This window comes from Solanum verrucosum, unplaced genomic scaffold, assembly GCF_900185275.1.
Source record: "Solanum verrucosum unplaced genomic scaffold, falcon-dt-bn FXZP01000049.1, whole genome shotgun sequence".
Classification (NCBI taxonomy): Eukaryota; Viridiplantae; Streptophyta; class Magnoliopsida; order Solanales; family Solanaceae; genus Solanum; species Solanum verrucosum.
The window spans coordinates 6,845,054-6,861,376 of record NW_026020221.1 but is presented as its reverse complement, the minus strand read 5'-3'; the positions used below and the strand labels follow the sequence as shown (position 1 = coordinate 6,861,376).

General features: G+C 29.6%; 2 protein-coding genes across 2 annotated transcripts in view; both read right to left on the bottom strand.

Moving 5' to 3' along the window:
- Positions 1–16,323, bottom strand: part of LOC125831060 (HMG-Y-related protein B-like) — a 195,305-nt gene that overhangs the window by 160,978 nt on the left and 18,004 nt on the right. The window lies entirely within an intron of this gene.
- LOC125831054 (uncharacterized) lies at positions 2,400–6,925 on the bottom strand. Its single transcript, XM_049510245.1, has 5 exons — positions 6,677–6,925; positions 5,884–5,982; positions 5,048–5,234; positions 3,471–3,572; positions 2,400–2,572 (listed from the first exon to the last, which is right to left on the bottom strand). The coding sequence occupies exons 1-5, from the start codon at positions 6,896–6,898 to the stop codon at positions 2,487–2,489; spliced, it is 696 nt and encodes a 231-aa protein (XP_049366202.1). The 5' UTR covers positions 6,899–6,925; the 3' UTR covers positions 2,400–2,486.

Below are 16,323 nucleotides of genomic sequence, written 5' to 3'. Positions count from 1 at the left end.
ATGAACAGTGATTACGATTGAAGCAAGTGGAGATAGTTTGAAACTATCGATTACCTTTTGAATCAAAGTACAGTGACACGATTACTATAACTATTTAAGAGTTAAATGAGTTCATTTTGATTGTTCATTATTTTTTATGTCTTATAATATTTTAAATTATTAATTATTGTGACTTATATTGAAGTTAGAAATTGAGGGAGCATGTTCTGTGCTGTATTGCGTCGAGTTGAAGGTTGAGATTCGGTCGGAGGGCCTCTTTCTGATTGGGTTTGGAGACCGAGGCATATACTGGACGTATAGTATTTTTTATGTAGTTTCAATATATATTTAAATTTTATTCTTAAAATTTTTAAAAGTTCTTTATCTGAAGTTGCAATTTTTTTTTAAATAACTTGACTCTCGCGTACTTCAAATAGTGTTATGTAAAATAGAGCGAATGGATTTAAATTTGCTTGGAAAATGCCTTTTGGGCTTTAGCGGGAATTTAAATTTAATAGACTTTAATATGAATATCAAATATCAGACGAAAAGAATTCTTCAAACAACTTAGAATTATTATATTAAATTTTGAACTCAATCATTATTATTTATAAATTATCATATGAATTTATAAACTTTAAGTTCCGTGCTTCTAAGTATTACAATATGCAACAAGATCACATAAATTAAGTTTCAGAAAAGTTGAATACTGAATACTATTCTTGAATCGAGCATCCTCTATTATAAATTAATTCACTATCTCATATAAAATAAGAATAAAATACATGTATAATATCTACTTGTTTTTTATTTCTTTAGATTTTAGTTTTAAATTATACTAAATATATTATTATTGTTATTAAATAGTACAAGTTCATGTGAACTTTTTAAAAACATAGCCAAAGACTATTATGATTATTGGCGGAGTCACATACATGGATCCATATCTCCAAATCTTAAAAATTAGATCATGAAAAGTCCGACCTCTAAATCCACAACCATATCAGACGCCTACACTCGAGTCCGAGCAATAGAAAGTACCACAAACTATGCTTAGGGTTATCAATGACTTCCATTACCTGCATAGTAGGTTTTGGCCCAATTTTTTGTAATCTAAAAAGTTAAAGATAGAATCAATTCAGTGCTAAAAATAGGGTAACTGTATGAAATGATTCAATTCATGCTTCCACACATATAGTAAAAAACATTGACTCTTTGCCTTTTCTCAACACTATTCATGGAAACATACTTGGTAGTTTTTCAAACCTTTCACCGCCGGAGGTGGATCTTGAATTTCAAGAATATGAGTGCATTATTAAAGACACGAGAAAAAAAAGGTAGTGAGTGGAACCAATTCTTGTTCCTTTAGATAAATAAATCAACATTATTTCAACTATAAGTTCAGCATTTAACGCTTTTGGAACATGAATGCTAACTGACAATATTAGATTAACTCTAAAATATATATATATGTAAAATACCTAATTTGGTAGACAGATCATGAATTTTTCGGGGCACCACTATTTTTAGAGTCATGTTCCGTGTTTTGATGGTGCAAGTAAATATTTTCCGATTGAAGTTGTGTCATGGTGGAGTAGGAGTGAACTATAACGATTGTTTTTTCTTTTTGTTAAAAAGGAAGAACAAAAAGGGGTTAACGAATAAGAAAATAAGGGCTTTAAAAGTACATATGCGAGTGGATATGGGCGAATTCAAAATTTAAATTTATTTGCTAGCTTTGTCAAAAAAAATAATTAAATTTATGAATTCTGAAATTTAAAACCGATTAATAATATACTAATTTAAATTGGGGTGGTAATGCTCATATAGCCTAATGGGCCTATACGAGCCCACTCAAATCCCATCTAAGGCCCAAATATTACTAGGATTGAAGTCATAAGCCCATGGCTTCACAGGCAATGACAAATGTCATTAATCTATAAGTTTAAGTTTTATATATTAACAATAATATATATAAAAAAATTAAATGAAAATTGACTTATAAATTTTAAAGAGCATCGATTGATTTTTTTTTATTTTTTTTGAGCATCGATTGTTATACTAAAAACATAGCAAACAAATTGCTATAATGAATACACTTGTACAACAAAAACTCTTTGTATTGAAAATGTATACTAGCCAATATATTTCTTAACAAAAATAGAGTTGGCAATAAGCAAGACCGGGTATATCGTTAATAGGGAAGGACAGTGCAAAAATTGCTTAAACGGGGTGGGATAGGACAGGACATGAAAAAAAAAGATATACTAAATAGTCATGAACCTAAGCATAGTACTAGAATTTGTAGTTTATATAACTATACCAAATAGTAATGCAACACAATAACACCAAATTAAAATTTCACAGCAAAGATAATTTGCTCAAGTTATTACATCAAAAATGTAAAGGCAAATTCAAGATTATTGGGCAAATTTATTAATTTGACTTCAAACTATATGGATTTAAATTTAAATTATAGTCACAAATTACATTTGCTAGCTTTATTGTTACAATTTTGAGTTTCCCTGCAATGGCATCTTGATTTTCTTCACTTTGTTGATGAATTCTATCACAGTTTCTGTTCTTTCAGCATCTGAATGATAAACACAAAAAAATATTAGAATTTAATTATTTGATTCTTAAAGAAAAGAAGAAGATTTATGTTATTAGTGAACAACTACTCCCTCCGTATCTATTTATTTATCAAATATTTTCTAATTTGATTTTTCTTTTTACTTGTCATCTCTGACAAATCAAGGAAGAACAATGTTTTTTTTCTATTATATCCTCAATTTAATAACATTGAGTTAACATCTTTGAAAAATGTAGTAAGTAAATATGTTTGGGGATCCTATCAATTAATTGAGGTAAAATATTAAACTCACCATATTAATAATTATTTTCTTAATAGGTGTGTCAAGTCAAAATTTAACAAACAAATAGAGGCGGAAGGAGTATTCCACACCATCAGGTTAAGACAACCTAGCTACAATAATAATTACTCCTTCTGTCTCATATTAGTTGATCACTTTACCAAATCAAGAAAATATTAATTGATTTTTCCCATACTACCCTTGCAATTAATATTTTATGAAAGTATGCACACTTGTTTGTAAAGTTCCAAAAAAGTTCTTAAGAGGTGAATTGGTAAAACTATCCTCCGATATGATTTCTTAATATGCGCGTAAAAAAAAAAGTGATCAACTAATATGAGACGGAAGGTGTAGAGTATAATCTTTACATATTAAGAGAAAATTGATGATGCATATTTAGGTAGAGAGATAGCTTGTATATATCATGTTAGATACATCAAAACTACTTTTTAGCAATAATAAATATGCAACTTAACAAAAAGGGTTAAAACATTTACTGACATTAGTTAATTATTATTAGATTTAATGTCACTATAGATTTTAGTGGCAATGTTAAAAATATAACTATCATTAGTAATTACATCTAAAAAACATATTTAACAACAATTAAGTTATTACCTAGATTTGGTACTTTGTGGCCCTCAGGGTAATGAATCACAACAGGATTCACGAAGCACCCCGCAAGTTCTTCTTCATTTAGTATACGAGGATCCTTTTCACCTGTACAACACATAAAAAATAGAAATAAATTAAATACTTAAATGTTCACAGTTATGTTTTTTGATACAATAAAGTTGTTTTCGAATTTTTATAATAATAAAATCGTCCAACGTAATTCAATTTGTTGAGAAAGTCATTTCAACTCGCTAAACTTTTGAATATCTTACATGGTTACATAAAATAAGAGTCCTCGCATAAGCATGTGAGACTCAAAATATTTTTTCTCCAACACACCAACTTGAGGAGTATTAAAATTCCGTAAAAATATTATTAAATTAAGTTTTTAATCTTATTTGGTAGATTCAAATTAAATATAAATATATATATTTTTGTAGCCCTAAAATTAGAAATTTAGCTTTTATGTATATTGAATGGGTAAAAAGGTAAATCCGTCCTAGCCTATTATAACTATATACTTATATTTTCTGGAGGGGTTCTATTACACTCTAGTGGAACAAATTAAGTGTTGAGTTGACACAAAGAGTATATTTCACTCTTTTTTTAAGAAAATAAGAAACAAAAAATATGTAATAAGTATTTTTATTGTATTTCTGTTAAAATTAAATAATTTTATTTAATCATTTCTTACAAACAATATGATTTCTCCTTTAATGAAGGTAATTACTTTCATGATGAATAAGAAACACCTGTCATAACATTTTCACTTCCACTGATTGACTCTGTCGGTGACAATAAGCAAATAATCAACGGTGAAGAGGAAGCCAAAGAATTAAGAAGATGAAGTCATAACAATTCCTTTTTTACATAATTACAAGGGAGTAATAGGATTTCCATGAAATATGAATATGTAATTGGTTGGAAAAATATTTGATTATTTTCTCATCTCAAACTAAAATTGAGGAATACTGAAGTAAAGATCACCGGAGTGGATTCTAATCATTTGTTGAGATGTTGGTGTTGGGTATCAATTGCCCTGAGTTTCTTACCATAAATAAGTTTTCGTTTTAGGGTAATGTTTAGGATTGGCTAGTCCTTTTCTGGTAGGAAAAAATTTAGGACTCTATAAATAGAGGCATGTTCCTTATAACTTAATCAACATTTATAATGTAGTTTTAAGGGCTTTGAGAGTTTTGGTTAGGGGGAGAATTTGTGGGACACAAGTTTGATACGTTATCACATGTGTGAACCTCCCATGTATTCCGAGTGAATTGGTTGAGTTGATTTCTCTCTATATTTTGTACTCTCATATTTATATAGTGAATTGCTCATCTCTTTTGTGGATTTAGGTCGATTGACCGAACCACATTAAATCTTTGTGTCTTTTGGTATATTTCTCGTTTGTCTTCTTACTCGTGGTCTTTCGAGGTTTGCTTTGCTAGCTTTCGTGTGACACGTACCTAATTTATTTCGGTCCTAACAGTTGGCACAATTTCAAACACACGCGATTACAGTATGACGAAGAAAATTATTTTTTTAAATAGACTAATTAAAAATATAATGGACAAGAAAAGTACCTATGAAGTGCAAAGATGGACACTCAATTGGAGATGCAAATGCATTAGAAGCAAGCTTGGGACATCCCAATGCGACCCCTCCAAATTTGGCCCCTGCTATTAACATCACAAATTTTATTTTTGGGACTTTGGTTAGAGCCACTCTATCCCTTTGCATTCCAGGCATTGATGCAGTTACAATTGCTCCCTAAACAAATATTAAAATCACATAAAAAAAAAATATACTCATTCGGTTTAAAAAAGAATGACCTCTTTCCTTTTTTGGTAACATTTTAATTTCAATTTTCCACGTGACATGTTTAAGGCCACAAGATTAAAGAGCAATTTTGTACATTTGACATAACTTTAATTTAGGACTACAAGATTCAAAAGTCTTTCTTTATTTTCTTAAACTCCGTGACAAGTCAAACTAGACCAGACCTTTTGAAACAGAGGGAATATAACAAAATTTCTGATTAACTTATATAATTATATAACAATGAGAGAAGTATTGGAAACAATATGAATTATTAGTTTCATCCTCAAACGACCGACAATCTTAAGAAGACTTCTTTACTTGACTAACTGAACTTAAATGCTACATGACTGAAATACACCTTAAATTCTCGTCAACTTTAGGGGTGTTTTCAACTCTTTTCTCAATTTTTTATTAACAGTCTCATTCTCTTACAAGAGTTTGAAATCACTTGATATGTCATGTGACAGATCGGAGGTGTATCTAAGTTTATTTAGTCAAGTAAAAGGTGTTTTTAAGGCTAGCTGTCAATAGTTCAGAAATCAAACTAATAATTTGCGTCAAATTTAGGGTGTTTTCAATAATATATAATAATACTTACCTCACTGAAACCTAAAACACCATCAAATGGTCCATACTTCTCCATGTTAGCTTCAATATATTGAATACATTCTTCAAAATTGTAAATTTCCTTGAAATCCTACAATATAATGTTATGACACTTAATGAAAACATATATTATTCATTTATCATAAAATATGGATCTATTCATAAAAATATTCAACTTCTCTTCTTGAGATTTCTAATTTGAAATCTTTCTCAAGTCCTCTCGTAATATTTGTGAATTCAAAATTTAGAGAGTTTGAATTGAAGTGTGTTATCTGAAATATATATATTTAATTTGATTTGTAATACTTATTATATATTTTCATGCGAAAGCAGATTTAAGATTTAAATTATATTAATTTAAATGCATAGTTTGATCACCTCAATCAAATTTATTTGATGAAATACTTAAGTATTTGTTCATATTTAGTAGAGTTTTTTGACAGATATACATAGCCCAAGCCAAAATTTATATTATTTTTTAAAATAAGCTACGCTTAAGCAATTTTGCTAGGCAAACCTTTTGTTACTCATCAGACATAAATTGTGAATATAAATTAATTTTACTTATAAGACAGAAGTTTAACATATTTCAAGACAATGAATCTACTCAATTGATGATAAAAGGAAAAAAAAAAACTAGAACCTATGTTTTTGTTGTTCATCAGACACAAGTTTTAGGTTTTATTTAATTATAAGGCAAATATTTCAAGATAAAACTTGCTTAATTGACCACGAGTTCCGTCCAAAAGAAAATGGAAATTAAAATAGCAATAAAGGAGAAGAACCTCAGTAGCTTGGTACCATTCATAGTAGGGTGGATAAAAAATGTCATGAGCATCCACTTTATCTTGAAGTAAAAAAGGTGCATCCAAGAAAACCAAATCTAGCTTATCAAGTAAATATTGTGGCCAACCAAGTACCAATTCTTTCTTCAATATATTAGCACTAGTTGCATGGCCATGGAGGCACAGAACTCTTGGCTTCTTCTCAAATTGGTAATTTTCCATATATTAAATTATAGAAGAAAACAAGACAAGAGTTAGCTCTCTTTTGTCTCAAGCTAGTTATCCTTGGAACTATATACTTGAGGGACGTTGTTGCACAAACAAATGTTGTAAGATGGATAAATATATTTAGGGAAAAAGGACAAATATATTCTGAACCATCGTAAATGGTATGCAGATATCTTCCGCCATACTTTTGGGGCATTGGTGTCCCCGTCATCCAAAAACTAGAACATATATGCCGTATTTTACTACTAAATCAAGGTTTCCTACCATATAGAGTGTTGGGTTTTAAAAGGTGTGAATGAAAAATGAAGAGTTGCGACTTTTATGAAGAATTGTGACTTTTATGAAAAGTTGCGACTTTTATGAAGAGTTGTGACTTTTATGAAAAGTTGTGACTTTTATGAAAGGTTGTGACCTTTCCGAAAGATTGTGATTTTTTCAAAGGTTTGTGACCTTTCCGGTAAGGCACAATAAGAACTTTTTCACACTACCCTTTGTTTTCTATAAATTGAGGGATTTCCTCTCATTTTAGTTGAACTAATTTTTCTGGACTTCTACTACTACTAAATCTAGTATTCTAATTGTATTTTACTGCCGTTGAGTGGTTCGCTGACACTGTAGTTTTAGGTAGCGATACACGGTGAGTAAAATCGTTCTACCCTGAGAGGATATATTCCATTAACCTCGGGTACTTGAGGGGAATAATTTCCTTAAGGGGACACTGTGCATTCAGTGGGCTCGATTTTCTTTCTTTGAGAAAAATATTTTTATATTATTTCTAATTTGTAATATTCTATTTTCTCTACTAGTTTTAATTTTCTAGTTTGAAAATACTCTTTAAATTTTGTTGTTTCTTACCAAGTTTTTCAAAGTTTTTGTTCTAAATATCGTAATAATACAAGATGAGCAACATTGAGTAAGATACACCTATATGTATGATGAAAAAATAAAATAAAATAAAATACTAGAAAAGATGAACGAAGATGTAGTTATAACTTACCCAACATAAATCTTTTGGTTGCATTTACATTTAGAATTTAAAAAATAATAGAAATTAACTTTATTTAAAAGAAAACAGGTTTGTATGGTCTTTATAAATATTTGTGGCCATTTTTGAGCCACAAAATTGTGGTCATTTAGTAACTCTATAAATTAAATTTGAAGGGGACTTTGAGATAATTTTGTTTTCCCACTTGCATGCTTTTATGGGTACAAGAAAAATATTAAAAACTTTTAAACTTGGTACGAATTGTCGGGGGGGTAAAATGTAGTTGAGCATTTTAATAATTAATTTAGATGACTCATGTGAAATGCTCCATTTGAGATGTTCCATTTCCATGTGACATGCCAATTTACTCAATTAGTTAGTGGCTATTAGGGTCGTTTGGTAGTTGGATAAGAGTTTTTTGGCCAAAAACATTCTTAAACTAGACCTTTAACTAAACTACATCCTCAAAAGTATTATTCTTAGCAGAAAACATCCTTCAAGTATTTAAAAGTGACCAATTTTCATCTTTCTATTAGATATTGTCAAAAAACTAAAGGATTCTATAAAAACATGAGCAGTTCACGTGATTATCAACAAAAATTTTCCTGCATAATTTCATTACCTGCTATAAGAAGTTCCTGAAAAAAATATTAAAAATCTCAAGCACCATTGCTTATTGAAACAAAAAATGTTTGGAAGGTGTGAGGATACATGATCTGCTCTTTCATTTAGTAATGGAAAGAAGCTGGAGCTTAATTATCTTTACCTTTTTCAAAGTCAAACTGTATTAAGATCAATAAATTTTTGGGTCATTCTGATATTGAAGTGATCAAAATATTGATTATGTCTCGCATTTGAGTTTCATTCTACATTATTAGAAGAAGAAATCTCCAACAAACGTCGCTTCTAGCATATTCAATTGAGAAGAAACATATTCAACTAATAATATTTTTAATATCAAATTACATGGAAAAAAATAGTCAAATTAAAAGATTTTGCATAATGTTAAACTCAATTACCGAAAAAGTTCACAATAGTATTTTTGATGTATCTAAGAATAATAATTATGAAGGGATGACTTGATATTTATGGGATCTATTAGTTTTCTAGTAAATTCACGTAGAAGGATGAAAATTGTTCACTTTTAAATACTTGAAGAATGTTTTCTGCTAAAAGTGATACTTTAAGGATGTAGTTTAAGTTTGGGTATAGATTAAGGATGATTTTAGCCAAAAACTCAGCTGGATAAGGTCAAAGTTAATGTATGGATAACTTGGTTTTTTATGTCGTAATATCATATCATGTTTGATTTTCAAATAAGATAAAAGTTATTCATGTATTAATTTTATACAATGTTTGATTGGCAGATTTTCAAATGTTGTATAAAAGTTGTTTATGTATTATTTTTATATGGTATATATTTGATTGCGTTTTTTGTAATTCTACATAATTAATATTTTTATAACTTATGAGGTAATCTATGTATACTTTTTGTGGGATAAATGGTGGAATAAGTTATGTGGGTACCATCTCCGTTCACTTTTAATTGTCATAATTTCCTATTTTAGAGTCAAACTATAAAACTTTGACTAACATTCTATAATATATTTTACATTTCTCTGCAAAATTTCTTCATCAATCCTAATTCTTAAATCTACTTAGTTGTTACTTTTTAATTAATTTTTTTTTAAAAATAACTATTTTCATAAGAATTCATATCAAATAAAAACATAAAATCTCCATTTTTCAATACCACCACATACTCTTCTCTCAAATGTGGAAAACAACTAACATGGAAAACAATTTCACACTTAAACAAGTTTTCATCTGTACTACCCACATAATCTCTGTACAAAATACAAATCAAGACCCAAAATTAATATAACCAGATGAACAAATATCATTAATTTCACTATATGGTTCACTAATAACCTCCAAATTCTAAATTTCAGCTTGTGATTATGACAAGAAAAAATGCCCAATTCTTAAATTTCGTAATCATAAATTGGGTATCTTCACAAGGAAGCATAAAAAACTCAATTTTTAATATTTTACAATTGAAGAAATTTCGGTTAATTGAATTGGGTTTGCTATTTTCACTAACATTAGGAAGAGGAAAAAATTGAATTGCATTTAGAATTGTGAATTGAATCACAAATTTATGGAGTAAATTGCACAATAATAATGGAAAAAACTATTGAAAAATTGAATGAGAATATCAATATTACGCCGTTTTGGAGAGGATTCTTCTGTCTATGAAGAGTACTTCTACTCACCGGAAAAAATATTGTTCTTTCTTTTCCAGGCAGGTTAACCTCGACAAGGAACTTATGGGTTGGATTTTGCCATCAGTTATAATGAAGCTTTTGTAATGGGTATAACATAAAAGAAAAGAGAAAAAATAATTATAAAACTTATTTTATTTATATGTGGCGTTGACGTGGCGCTGATGTGGCTTGCGCGTTTACTACACCACAAAACACATAACTGATTATAGCATTTTAGATTGAAGTTAATTATAATTTTAAACAGTTCAGGGGTGATAGGACTTCCATGAAATTAAAGTGTATAGTTGAGAATACGACAATAATTTGGTAGCTATTCCACCATTTTCTCGACAAAGAAATACGAGATTGACTTTTGCGTGATAAATCCAAAGTTGAATGATTCTTAGGTCAACTTTTTTAATAAAAAATATTTTAATTTGTGTGTGATAAATTTTACAAATTAAATGAATTTTATAAAATAATAATAATAATAAATAATTTTATGTTATAAGTAAACAACTTAAACTTTATCCAAAAATATTTCAAAGAATTAGATTTTTTATATGTATGATGAAAAAACAAAATAAAATACTAGAAAAGACGAGAAAAGATGAACGAAGATGTTGTTATAACTTACCCAACATAAGTCTTTTGGTTGCATTTACTTTTAGCATTTAGAAAACGGAAAAGGGTCAAAATTGCCTCCGAACTATATGAAATAGATTATTTATATCCTTCGTTATATTTTGGGATAAAAAATGCCCCTGCTATTATCCTAAGAGACCACAAATACCCTCAAGAGTTAACACCCCAAATTTTTGTTGACGTGGCAAGCCACGTGAGACTAATCCTTCCACCTAATCGTTGCCAACTAGGATTCACTACAAAAGAACTAGACCTTTAGCGGCAACAACAGTCGCCACAAAAGCCCAGAAAATCGTCACTAAAAGTTTTTAACATTAAATTCTAATTTTGTGTTTTTTTCTTCATTGTTTTTAAAAAACCAAATATGATATCAATTAAGTAGGAGTTTGAAGATAGTATATGTTTTATTTTTATGTCATATGTAAATGTATAAAATGTACAATGATGCAGTATACATATATATATATATATATAGTAGGAGATTTGAATCGAGAAGTAATTTTGATTATTTTTCGTAATAATATTGGATGTTTTTAATATGGATATTGCAAGTTATTTATTTTAGAAAATTAGGTCGCAATCGAAAATTAATTATCATATTTTTTTGTTGAAAAAATAGGTTTTACTAGCGAATGGTTGTTGGAGCCTTAGTCGCCACTAAAAATCACTCATAACCTTTAGTGGTAATATTTTGGGCTTTTGTGGCGACTTTGTCGCCACTAAAAGTTAAGTTCTTTTGTAGTGAATCTTAGTTGGCAATGCTTAGGTGGAGGGATTAGTCCCATGTGGCTTGCCACGTCACTAAAAAATTGGAGTGTTAACTCTTGAGGGTATTTGTGGTCTCCTGGGATAACTGCGGGGGCATTTTTTATCCCAAAATATAATGGAGGGTATAAGTGGTTTACTTCGCATAATTCAAAGGCAATTTTGACCCTTTTCCGCTTAGAAAATAATAAAAAATAACTTTATTTAAAAGAAGAAAGTATTGTATGGTCTTTTTAAATATTTGTGGCCTTTTTTGAGCCACATAATTGTGGTCATTTAGTAGCTCTATAAATTAAATTCGAAGGGGACTTTGAGATAATAAATGGCCTTTTTCCCAGTTGCATGCTTTTATGAGTGAGTTTAAGGAAGTTGGGTACCACACCATAATGGTACGAGAGAAGTATTGAAACCAATGTAAATAGTAACGATCCCATTATCTTCTTATTCATTACAAAGAAGATTTTCTTCTCTATAAATAGTGATGGTCTTTTTTTTGTATTAAGTACAACAAAAAATGTACACGAAAAACATACAGTGAAAACAATGAGTATTATATTGAGATTAGTGTAGTAAAAGAGAACTGAGACAAAGTTGAGAATACACTCATACTATGCAAGAGACACCACGTTACCTCGTTCCACGTACTTAAGATTATCGAAAAAGGAGTTCCAAATGCATGAAACCCCGACAAAGTTCCTATCCCGCTCATTGCACTGCAACCCCGACAAAGTTTATGCCTTAATTTCATTCCTTATCTAGATACACTTAATCGTTTGTATTTGGTTAACATGTATCCATACACATATCTGGACACACCAGATACATGTATCCGATGTGAAAATTATAGTAGAGTTGATAATATTGCAAACTCACGAGAAGGAAAGTTATTAACTCCTAAACTAGTGAAATTTATATTGCTTACCCTACCTTATGTATATATGTTGTCTTGGATAACTAGGATGGGTCAACGAGAAGTTGGGATGAACTTTTCACGGGCTTGGTAGGTGGAACAAAAACAAGAAATTGTATCTAAGGGCCCGTTTGGCCATGCGATATGGTATCATGATATGGAATCATGAGATGAAATTGAAGGTTTGTTTGGACATGCGATATGAAATTTTTGTGTTGTATATTTTCTCATAAACATAAAAATCTCATAAGTTGTAAAACTATTAAAATTGCCCCAATTGTTTATTCAATCTTATCAAATAAACAAAAAATTATAAAATCGCATAATAAATTATTACAAAACTATTTGTTCTCCACTTAAGTAAGTGTTTCATCTAACTTTAATTTAATAAAATAAATTGAACATAAATTGTAGTGTACTAGTCTTTAATATAATCCTCCCACATAGTACGGACAATTTCCTCATGTTGAATTTGCATTTCTCGATCATGTGACCGAGAAGACGAACCAACATTGTTACTTTGATCCATTTGTTGGTCAATATCCTCCGCAACTATATCTTCATGTTCATAGACCATAAATATTTCATCACTACTTTGGTATTCTCGCAAATAATTATGTAACAATGCACAAGCTATGACAATTTTCACTTGTGTATCAATATCATAATGGTTCATGCCTTGTTTCAGTATTCTAAATCTATTTTTCCAAGCTCCAAAAGTTCGTTCAATCACATTGTGCAGAGATGAATGCCTATAATTAAATAGTTCTTTGGCATTTTGAGGCTCTCTTTCACTTCCTCGGTAATCTTGCAAATGATAGCGTAGTCCTTTGTATGGAGCTAAAAATCCTTTTGTGTTTCGGAAACCAGCATCAACAATGAGACAGTTTTGTGTAAATAAATAATATTTATTCTAAGGATGTAATTTAAAGTTACCATGTGGAGGAAATGGAAATTGTGACGTTGGTTCAACAAGCGCATTCTAAAGTACTTTACTATCATGTGCAGTACCTTCCCAACCAGCAGCAACAAAGGTAAATCGCATATCAAAATCACAAGCACATAAGACATTTTGTGATGTTCTTCCTTTGCGATTACGATATGCTTGTTGCACCGCTTTAGGAATCTCCCCTTCTATATATGTTCCATCAATCGCACCAACACAATCCTACCAAATAAAAAATACATAAATATTAGCTTAGTGAACATGAAATACATTGGAAGCATTATAGAATGCACTTCATAAAAATAATGTTTGTAAGAGTAATAAAAATAGTGCTTCCAAGACAATGCAAAGTCATAAAATAAATATTATCTCTTTAAACAAAGTTGATAGGAAATATGTAACTAAATACTAATAACTTACACATAAAATATAAATGTTCACTTATTAAGGCCATAAAATAAATTTATTAATGTGATTGAAATTTTACCTTAAACCAAGGCCAAAATCGAGTATTATGTCAAATTTTGGAATGTACACCAGTCATATTTTTTGGTTGTATAAATGTTGGTGCCATCTTGCTAATTGCCTCAACAACTATTTTAACATGCCGGTTAATTGTTTCAAGTGAATGTTGAAAAGTTTCACAATCATGAGGTGTGAGTTAAAGTGACTATATGTTGGTGAGAATAATAAATTTTATGTCGGTGAGAATAATAAATTTTAAAAAGTAATGATGTGATTATAAATTTTATTTACATATGAAACAAATGGTTAGTAGATATAAATGTGGGGTTGTTTTAACAAAATATAAACTCATGGATCAATTATTGTATTAAAATATCTCAAATCATGATATGGAATCACCATATAATTCCATATCATGGTTTTTGGAGAATATGGTATCACCTCTCATGATATGGAATCATGAGATGGAATCAGCGTAAAATCGCAGTCCAAACACTGATTCCATCTCACGATACCATATCGTGATATGGTATCGCATGGCCAAACGCCTACTAATTATCTTGAAAATGGATAGTCTTGAATTTTTTACCTCCATTTATTCCAGTAAATCTTTAAAAGGGGGAATCACTATTTTTTCAGGTCTATAATTGAAAGATCACCACTATCATGAAATTTTAAATTCTACAAATATAACTCCAAACATTGTCACGAAGTTTCATCGATTAATTTAGAATTCTAAAAAAATGATTGTTTGTGAAACTTGAAACTCAACACAATAACTATTCTTCAAAGATATGTTCATAAAATAATAATAAGTGAATGCTATTTCTGCAAAGTGGATAGTATTTAGTGATTCACAATCATTGTTCATGTATTGCTTGAATTGCGACCCCTTGAAATAATAAAACTAACAAGAAAACAAATTTGTGATTATTTAAAAATATTTTATTTAACTTTCATAATCGAAATTTTATTTTAAAAGATAATAAATTACATTAAACACCATATAATATGACTCAATTATAAATACATGCTTATATATTCAATGTATGCATGGGAGGAACCTACTATAACGAAGGCTTCGAAATTGACATCAAGTACATGGAGTTGAGATGGTTTCGAGATCCATAATATACTTATTGCAGGGGCATATTTAGGTGGGGTTTTTGGGTTCACGTAGAGGTATGCATATATTATTTTCTAGATCATATATAATATTCCAAGTCTCCAATGTTATAATACTTACTTAGATATAAATATGTGAATTCAGACTTAATGTATCATATGATGTTATAATGATCGGATGCACCACTCAAAATAAGGGCAAAAACTCAAATCTTTTGTCTATTTTATTTTTATTTTTTTCCTTTCTAAATTTTGATAACACCTCTTTAAGTAGTTATTGACAATACTTCAAGCGTTTTAGTTTAATACTTTTTTTTTATTTTCTTTAATCTTTCAAAGTTTTCAGGTCTGACCCATTTAAATTCCTATTTTATTTTATCTCCACAAAAATTTATAGGATTAAATCAAATATAGCGAATGATGTAACATACCGTTAATGGTTTCACTACTCACCATACCTTACCTAATGTAGCTATATATGTAAAAAAGAAAAATACTATTTTAAAAGAGAAAATTAATTTTGGACCAACACTTTTAAAAATTTAACGAATTCACCCATAAAAACCTCGAGATTAAATTGGACAAATTTATATCTTAAATTTACCTCTTTATAATAGTACATCCATCCTCTAAAAATCATGAATCTGTCTGTATTTAAAGGGATAATTAATACCAAGCTATGTTTAGTGCTTAAATAAAAAGAATGTATTTGACTATTCGTCTAGATCCATTGTAACGGTTGGTATAAATCGACTCTTTGGCCATTTGGCGTTTTTAATTGGATATATTTGAAATATTACGAGTAAATATTAATTTTGATTGGTGTTTATCATCAATATGCAATTGCATTCCTACTTAATTTGAGCCTTTGAATTAGTTTGTTGAGTTACAAAGTAGATTAGCTATTCGATATATAACTAGCTTTCTTATCGATAAGATGATAACTAGTTACAAAGGGAGGATGAATTCCTTTCGTATCTGCTCGATCAGGGAAGACGTCAAAGTCTTTGTGAGACGTGCGCAGGATGATAACCTAATTAATTATTCTGAATCGGGTCCAGGAAGTTGGTGGAGTCACACCGATGCCTGGCCTTTAATTGGTTTTGCTTACTGGGCCTAAATTGCGTTGATTAGGCTTACTTGAAAGATTTAAGATGATGAAGTTTCCCATCTAATGTGGGATCTTTCTAGAAAACATTTTACACAAAAAACATCTTTTTTCATACCAAACACACCCTCAATCTTCTTCTTTTTTTAAATTAATTATTGAATCCAATATACATCAATTTCTAACTAATCAACTTCATATTA